This window comes from Nicotiana attenuata, chromosome 3, assembly GCF_001879085.1.
Source record: "Nicotiana attenuata strain UT chromosome 3, NIATTr2, whole genome shotgun sequence".
Lineage (NCBI taxonomy): Eukaryota > Viridiplantae > Streptophyta > Magnoliopsida > Solanales > Solanaceae > Nicotiana > Nicotiana attenuata.
This window is the reverse complement of record NC_031991.1, coordinates 35354949-35364504: the sequence shown is the minus strand read 5'-3', so window position 1 is coordinate 35364504 and position 9556 is coordinate 35354949. Positions and strand designations below refer to the sequence as shown.

The following is a 9556-nucleotide window of genomic DNA, read 5'->3' as shown; positions in this document are numbered from 1 at the left end:
CCCAACAAAATTCACAAATTTCGGATACCCATTTGATTAAGAGTCCAACCATAGCAAACTCATCCATTTCTGACCTCAAATCGACCTACAAACCTACATTTTTCATGTTTGCAAAGTTACCAAAAAATCCCCCACTTCCTCACTTTAATTCACTAATTAAATGCTAAAAATAAAGTTTGAATCATGAAATAATAATAAATCCGAGTCAAAAATAATTACCCTAGTATAAATCTTGAAATATTCCATACAAAATTGCCCAAAACCTAGCACTACAACTCACAATATGAATAATACTCTAACCCTCAATTTGGGTTTTTAATAGTCTACCCAGTTACTGTGAATTGCGATCGCGGGACTATCGTCATGATCGCGAAGAAAAAAATAATCATAGGCCCCAAATATCCTACACTAACGCGAACTTCTAGTCACACACGTGATGGTCAGCAACCAACACCTATGCGATCGCGGATAAACAAACACATGCAATCCCCCGACCTCACATTCCTTCTTTGCGAATGTGTCCCACCGCATGCGTTCACGTTGCACAAATATCCAAAGCTTCGTGAACGTGTCCTGCATCTCGCGAGCATGATGAACACAAGCCCACCTACCAGCAATGACCTTTGTGTTCGCGTCTTATTCCTCGCGGTCATGGAAGAGGAAACCAGATGCCCAGAAATCAGCAACTCCTCCAAGTCCAAAATGAGTTTGAACTTGATCAGAAACACACTCGAGACCCCCGGGACCCCATCCAAACATACCAACAGGTCCAAAAACATGATAAAACTTAGTCGAAGCATGAAATCTTATCAAACAACATCGAAATCACAAATTGCACCCCAATACAAGCCTAATGAACTTCCAACTTCTAAAACTAATGTCGAATCATATCAAACCAATTCCGAATGACCTCAAATTTTTCACACAAGTCATAAACGACACAATGGACCTATTCCAACTTCGAGAGCCAAAATACAACCCTAATATTAACAATGTTAACTCTTGATCAAACCTCGAAACCTCCCAAACCTTTAACTTTTCAACTTTTGCCAATTTAAGACAAAATAACCTACGGACCTCCAAATCAATATCCGGACATAAGCCTAAGTCAAAAATCACCATACAAAGTTGTTGGAACTATCAAAACACCATTTTGAGGTCGTCTACAAAATAGTCAAACTCCAGTCAACTCTTCCAACTTAAACCTTCAACCATGGGACTAAGTGTCTGAATTCAATCTGAAACATCCCCGGAACTAACCATCCCGGAAAGTCACATAACCACATTTGAACATAGAATAAGCAATAAGAAGGGAACGGGGCTACAATACACAAAACGATCGGCCAAGTCATTACACAATGTCATCGGATTCTTCGCACATTGGTATTGTAGACATCAGTGGAGTTGTATTTACTACTTTTTAGCGAATAGGGGTAGCCTACAAGTGTTGGCAGACTTATGACTGAGACAGGCTAGCTAGCGTAGCACCACTTTCATCTCATGAGTTCTCAATTCTCTTCTTAGAGAAGTTTTCCGCACATACTCGTAGAGGGAAGTTGCGTAAAGAGTTTGAGTAGCTACGACAAGGGGATATAACGATGACCCAGTACGAGATTGGAATATCATCAAGTATGATTGGTTCCCACAGAGAGCGAGAAGATTAGGAGGTTCATTGATGGCCCCAACTATAGTCTACGTTACAGTTTGACTCGAGAGTCCGAGAGGGATGTTAGGTTGGATCAGGTAGTTGAGGTGATAAACGTTTGGAGTAGGTTCACAGGCTTGAGCGTGAGGAGCAGGAGGCCAAGAGGCTTGTGGTTTAGGTGGTTTAAGCATTGCCTCGTCTGGAGGCCACTGACATTACACCAGAAGTAGTCCTATTAGGCTCGCTCAGGAAGCTCGCAAGATTCATCGTGGTTCATCAGTTAGGTAAAGGTTCCATATGTGGTTATTTAGATTATCAGGGTCAGCAGATTTGTTAGATGAGGGGTTGTTTTGAGTGTGGAGACTTGAGTCATCTCAAAAGGGATCGCCCCAAGCTTCTGAGTAGGGTCCCAAAGCAGAGCTCGTAGCCTATGATTTCAGCACCAGCAGCTACACCACCCGCACAGCTATCTAAGGGGGGTCTCAGTCAGTACAAGGTTTCCCTAGAGGGGGAGGTCAGCCAGACGGCGGTCAGGCCCGTTGTTACGCATTTCCCGCCAGGCTAGAGGCAGTTGCTCTGACACGGTGATCACATGTATTATTTTAGTGATCCACAGGGATGGCTCAGTGTTATTTGACCCTATTTCCATTACTCTTATGTGTCATATTATTTTTCTCCTTATTTGGATATGCCTCATGATTCTTTAGATATGCACGTTCATGTATCTACGATGGTGGGTGATTCAATTATGGTGAATCGTGTATATAGGTCATGCGGAGTTACTATTGGAATTATTAGACCAGAGTCGATCTTTTACTACTTAGTATGGTTGATTTTGAAGGGATTTTGGTAGGTATTAGCTATCTCCATGCCACGCTATTCTTGATTGTCACGCTTAGACCGTGACGTTGGAGATGCTCGAGTTTCCTAGGTTGGAGTGGAGAGGCTCTATCGGTCACACTCCTAGTAGAGTGATTCCATATTTGAAGGCTCAACGGATGGTTAGGAAGGAGTGTTTGGGAGATTTGTCCTTTGAGAGGGGTGTTAGTGCTGATACTCCAACTATTGAGTCTCCAATAGTGATGGAGTTCCCAAATATGTCTCATGCAGACCTGTCAGGTATTCCACCCGATAGTGAAATTAACTTTAGTACTGATTTGGCGACAGGCACTCAGCCCATCTCTAATCCACCATATCACATGGCACTGTCGCACCCCTTTTTTCCTCGCGGAGTCTGGGTTTTGAAATCCATTGGGAACAACTCATTTCCTTTTGGGAATTGGGTACGGAATTTGAAGAGTCGCCACCTAATAGATTTAAGGTGCGTTAGGGAACCTAAAGCAAGTAACTTATAAAACCAATTTACATTATCAGAGATTGGGTAAGGGCTCGAAATAACGTTGAGGGGAAGGTGTTAGGAGCCCCTCGCGGTCCACAACGGTGGGTCCCGGCCGAACTCAGATTATGTGAATTAGTCTTATAAACAGATAAAGCAAATTAGACAAATGGGTATTATATTTAAAACAAGGAGTAAATAGGGGCCCTAAGTTTTTTAGCCTACAGGATCACTTCTGTACAATGCTTGGTAATCATCCCCATGTTGGGGTGCTACACATAGCATTAGCGCACAAGTCATCATATCCTTTTACTACCCAATTACCCTCCCATTAGAGGTTATATAAGCGATTTTAATTAAACGAACTCTATGCATGCATTACCCGTCCCTTCCTTATGGCCCTGGAGGTGTTTAAGACCTCTAATTTAGGCAATTCTAGACTTTCCTAAAGTACTTAAAGGAGAAAAATCCAGGCGACAAGCAAGAACAAATAGGACATTCACATAAAGGCAATTAAAGGCTCACTTTTACCTCCTCACATAAGCAAATAATAGCACATCTCAAACAGCAGGATTTCAGATATCTCAAAGGATCCTTAGAGCGGGATATCTAGGTGAGCATGACAAACAGAATATGCAGCATTGTGTTAAAGCGAGTCGATAAGGACCTAGTCAGTTTGCCTACTGATTTTAGGGCTTGCTGAATTTGGACAGTTCACAAATAACAAAAAGCATAATTTTATAGTTTGCATGATTTTAGTCGCCCTACAGGCTTGCCTAGGCGCGTAACAGTGATGTCCTATAAACATGGTATCTAGTCATTGATCAGGAGTACAGTAAACCAGTAAACAATTTTAAGCAGCCAGTTTGGATCCTATAGGCATGCTGTCTAGCCGTAATAACTGATTTTAGACTTATGGATACCGGTAACTACAGGCAGAAATTGGTTTTAAAAAATCCTATAGGCTTGGCATATAAATGCTGCAATTAGTTTTAAAACCTGATTGACATGCAAAAACTGATTTAAACTTTGTCGACATGTAAAGACTGATTTTAAACTTACAGTCATGTTGTGTAAAATGCAAAATTTATTTTTAATCTCTATAGGCGTGGCATCTAAATGAACAAACATTGCGATAACCTATAAGCATGGTATCTAAATAACGGACACTGCAATAAACTATAGCCATGGTATCTAAATAACAGACATTGCAATAACCTATAGGCATGGTGTCTAATGCAAGTAAATAATCCTAAGAACATAATCTCTAATGCAAGCAAATAGTCATAATAAACCTAAGGACATGATTTCTATCCAGTTTCCCCACAAAAGTTATATAAGAATCCCTCCCTTTTTACTAATTTCCCCAATATCTATTTACAAGAATTATTACAGACCATAAAGAAAATGAATTACAGAATAAACCAAGCTATGCTATAAGGAGCCTCAATAGGCCCAACGTGAACCTGAAAAATCAGGCCTTCAAACAGTCCAAAGTGCCATAGTCTCATGGTGTCCAAAGAGTATATCCTGATATGTCAAAGTTCCCAAGGGCCTCAGGGACCCCGGGCAATGCTCACACCAAGATCCTTTTAAAGAGAAGTAGTTATTTGTATAGTGTGGAGAGGCCAGCCCCAGTGTGCCAAAGTTTAGAGGAATCTCATGGATTCCTAGGCAGTACACACACTGGAGGGGCAAGATCCTAAGTATTCTAAGAGTAGGAGTGGAAGATAGTGCTTGAAAGAGTGGAAAACAGTTTTAAGAAACAGTCCAGAAGTAAAATAGTTTAGAGGTGAGCATAGTTTAGCAGGGGAAAACATTTTAGGAGGGAAAATAGTTTTAGAGGTGAAAACATGTTAGAAGTCTGAAACAGTTTAGAGGTGAAGACATATCAGGAGTGAAAAACAGTTTAGGAAACCTTCTGGACAAGGGTTCAGCAAACCAAAAGCACACATAACATAGTCATAAAACATCAAAGCAAGGATTCACATTCAACTTAATTTATTAGTTAGCCCTAAGTGATCATATGGCATGCTGAGGACAAAAAATTTCATTGAGAGGGGATCAGGGGTTGGGGAACACAGGAATCTTGAATAAAGAGCACATAGAAACATGGTTGTAGGAAAGCATGCTAGTTAACAGGAGATACCTAAGTCTAACAGCCATACTTAAGGGTAGAAATAATTACACTGACTTAAAGCAATAGACAAGAAAAGTTGAAACTTAAACACAGAAGTAAGCTTGTTGACAATAAACAAGAAAGATTGAAATCTGAACACAGAAGTAAACATGTTGGTCTAAAGCAATGAACAAAAGAGCTTGAAACTTAAACAGAAGGTAAACATGCTGATTAAGATGATAAACAGGAAAGAGACATCCTTTGAGCGATCCGATACGGCCCGACATACCTAGGACTCAACTTCCCCGTTTCCCCGAATCGCATGACTCCCTTCATAGGGGATACCCTCAAGAACACCCAATCATCAACTTGAAATTCAAATTCTTTTCGACGAACGTCCACATAGGATTTCTGGCGACTTTGAACAGTTTTCATCCTCTCCTGAATGACTTTAACCTTCTCCATAGCCTGGTGCACGAGATCTAGCCCTATCAATTCTACTTCACCCACTTCAAACCATCCAATCGGAGACCTACACCTCCTTCCATACAATGCCTCAAATGGGGCCATCTGAATGCTAGCATGAAAGCTGTTATTGTAAGCAAACTCAATAAGTGGCAAGTGATCATCCCAATTACCTTTGAAATCCAAGACACAAGCCCGCAACATATCTTCAAGCGTTTGAATAGTCCTTTCTGCTTGACCGTCTGATGTTTTAAACGTCAATACCACACAAGAGGGGGGGTGATTTGTGTGGTACCTAATTTTCGCGTTAGAAGAACCTGGTTCTTCTAAGTGTTCTAACTACAATAGTTTGCGGAATAATAAATACTGAAAGTAAAGTGCACAGAGATTTTTACGTGGAAAACACCTGGCTCAAAAGGTGAAAAAACCACGACCTACTACTCAGTAGGATTTTTCCAAACTCCACCAAAATCACTGAGCCAAAAACTGCATTTACAAAACTCTTTGTAAACCTAACGATTAACTCTAATCCCAGTGTAGCACACAGCCTCAACTGTTGCGACACTTTCAAGTTAACTCTAACTTGAATACCCAATATACCTGTTACAATTGCTTCTAGATAAAGCTAAAAGGTACAATATGAAAACCTACTACAATTGAACTAGACTTAGAATAAACACAATGATGAAACTGGTTCTTCTATCTTAGTTCATGTAGCTTCAGACGTGCACACTTGTATCTCGCATATGTTGCTTGCAAATCAGACTTGATCTTTTTGCTCTCAAATATGCTTAACTTCTGCTTATGTGCATTCACCTGTAAAAGTGAACAATCGTTATATTTATAGAGTTAGTAATCAGAGTTTGATAAGAACTCGAATTGCGGATCCTTTGACAATTCGAGTCCAAGAACAACTCTAACTCCTAATCCATATTCTTGATCCGGATGTAATTCTCTTTTCATAAGGAGACTTCAACTCCTTATCCTATATACAATCTTTTCGATCAGTTCAGAAGATATCCATCAAGATATTGCTGCTTGATCTCAAGGACTTATCTTCTTCACGTGCATCTCATGTGTATGGGCCATAACAACTGTGTCTCCTTAGATGAACCTGGTCCTTTACTGAGTTCGTTTGTCATTCTTCAAAACTTCAACTGATCTTGGGCCAACAAATTCCCCCTTTTTGATGATGACAAACTCAGTGCTTTTACTGATTATAGAACCTGTGGAACTCAGCGAAAATATCATCACTTACTTATCATTAAGGGCCAGATTTAATTAGGTCATAAACATCACTGTTCAGAAAATAGACACAATTTCTTTTAAAGCACAATATCTTCCCCCTTTTGGCATCATCGAAAAGTTGCATAAATATGTGATCTCAGTAACCTAATTAGTACTCATGGCCACTGGGGCAACTGCAAGTGAACACATGCTTTAGTTAATCAGAAATCAACTCAACACAAATACCTATTAAGATCAGAATTAACAAAAAGCAAGAAAAGCTGCATTCATTGATTAGCAAGGTGTTTCTACAATGCAGTCCACAAGAAGAAAAACAAAATTACCAAACCATGAGCAAAAGAAAATAAACAACTAAATCCCAAACTGGGTCACTGAGGGGGTCTAGACTGGTGCACACTAGGACAGAATATCTAAGGCTTAGAAGAGCTGGAGGGTTGGGTTTGTAGCAGATTGAGCATCTGTTGAAGCATGCTCTCATTTTTCTCCTTCTCCTTAGCAAGTTCAGCTCTCAACCCATTCCTTTCTCCCTCCAATTCAGCAACTCTGGCCTGAAGCCTTGCTATCTCAGCGTCATTTGCCCCAACCTCCTGAACTAAGGCTCTGACCTTACTATTCACAGGAGTTTTTACTGAAGAACCAGGTTCAACTGGAGCTTTACTGAGCATATAATCACAAGCTTGAAGGGTTTTGCTGCCAAAATGCTCTTTGCTCGAAGCCATTTCCCACTTTTTCAGGGGAACATTCAATCTTTCAAGTACAGTTGTCAAGATAAATCCATAGGGAATGGCATGAGCTTTTGAGCCATTAAGTACCCTTTCAAGCAGCTTTACAATAAAGGCAGGCCAGTTGATCTGCTTCCCTTCATTCAGGCATTGCATAAGAACCATATCCATATAATTTGCTGTATGCCTTCTTTCCTGTCTAGGTAGAAGGCATTTGTTGACAAATTCAAAAAGCACTTTGTGGTCTGGCCTCATTTCACTTTTCTGAACTGCCCTGGCCTCAGGTACCTCTTCATCTGTTGTGGTGTCACAAAAGTTCCTTGTGATCTGAAGATCAGTAGGCAACCCATCCAGGCAAGGCCACCTCTGCCTTGTATAATCATCATATCCCTCACTAGGGATATCTAGAATCTTGCCCAGCTTTGCAGCATTGAACTTTACTTTGACACCTTTCACTGTGCTAGTCACCAGCCCATTCTTCACTGTCCCATTTGCCATAAACTCTACAAGTGCATTCCTGGCCAATTTTCCATCCATATGAAGAACCATGTCCTTCCAGCCCTGTGCTTCTAGTGCAGTCAGAAGCCTTATCATCCTGGCTCCTCCAGGTCCTTGAGTAGTCTCCCTTTCAGAATTTTCCTCTTGCCAAACATGGCATATCTGTCTTGTTCCTTCTCTGACTCATCTCCTTCATCCTCACTCCATTCATCATCTTCTTCAGCAATTTTCACTTGTTTTCCTTTTGCAGCTGACCTTGTTCTCTTGGCAAGAACAGGTTCAGCAGGTACTGGCTTGGAAGGCTTCTTGGCAGAAGTCCTGGTTCCCTTTGATTTGGTAGTGGGAACTTCCACAGTAGTACTCCTTTCTAGATGGACCTGTTCCATCTCTTCCTCTTCCTCTTCAACCACAGCCTCCGAGCTTTCACCTATCTTTGCTTTCCCTTTCTCTTTCCTCTTTTTCTTACTTTCTTCTAAAGCCTTCTTTAATTCTGCTTCACTTTCCCTGACCCTACTTCTAGTAGCTCTAATCCTAGGAGTAAACTTGGGTGGTGATTGTTTGCTTTTCTTGGTTGGTTTGGATGCAGCAGGGGTCTTTTGTGAGGAAGCCTTGCGTTTCTTTGGGTCATAGCTGGCTCCCACTTTCTTCAACAAGTCAGCCAAACTCTGTTCATCAGATGAACCAGGTTCATCTTGTTGTTTACTTAGATTAGTCAACACCGCAGCAGCCTCACCACTTCCCCCTGACTTCGAGACTCCTTCTTCCCCGCCCCCACATATGGCTAAAGGTTCCTTCTTCTTGTTCTTCCTCATTTTCCCAGAATCAGTCCCACCTACATCTCTAGCAGCCCCTATCAAAACAAATCGATTTTCCTCCCTTTCAACTACATCAGAAAAAACATAGCAAGATTTTACCTCTCTTTGGGTTTCTATAGTTTTGGCCTGTTCAGAAGACCCAGGTTCATCGTCTTCACTGGTGGAGATGTAATCATCAGATTCAGAGCTAGAGTTGGTCTCAGCTGCTGGGCCTGCTTTCTTTTGACTGGACTGAAGCTTTTCATTCAAAGTTTTTCTCAAAGAACCTGTAGCTACAGTTTTTCTTGCTAGCATTTTCTGGCGATGGAATCTAGGTTTGGGTTTTCGACTGGTGGTGTAGAAGATGAGGTGTTGGGTGAAACGGGTGATGGAATGCCAGGATTGTCTTGGGGATTTGTCATGGTGAGGAATTTCTGAAAACCCTAAGAGAATTTTGGTGGTGTGAAGAGCTTTGGAGACTTTCAGAGACGAGAGAGAATTATCAGGGGTTTTGTGAGGAATTGATGATTATTGAGTGGTTTGGGGTTTTTAAGAAGGTAATTATTACTCAGAAACTGCAGCCTTTTTAGCAGTCACATAGAGGTCTAATCAATTTAGAGTTCCGATCTCAGTAGAGATTAATTTGAATTACTAGAATTTAGGAGAAGGTGCCGTTATATTTAGACTTCTAGTTTCAATGAAAGTGGTTCAATTGACCCAACGGATAGG

The 9556-nt window shown here is 41.0% G+C and overlaps 1 protein-coding gene across 1 annotated transcript; it reads right to left on the bottom strand.

Annotated features, from left to right (window-relative positions):
- Positions 8126-9142, bottom strand: LOC109224276 (DNA topoisomerase 1-like). Its single transcript, XM_019388863.1, has one exon. It carries the CDS (start codon positions 9140-9142, stop codon positions 8126-8128), a length of 1017 nt encoding a protein of 338 aa, XP_019244408.1.

Bases quoted from the DNA above. Each gene is read 5' to 3' on its own strand.
- LOC109224276 (XM_019388863.1), bottom strand. From the start codon at position 9,142: ATGCTAGCAAGAAAAACTGTAGCTACAGGTTCTTTGAGAAAAACTTTG.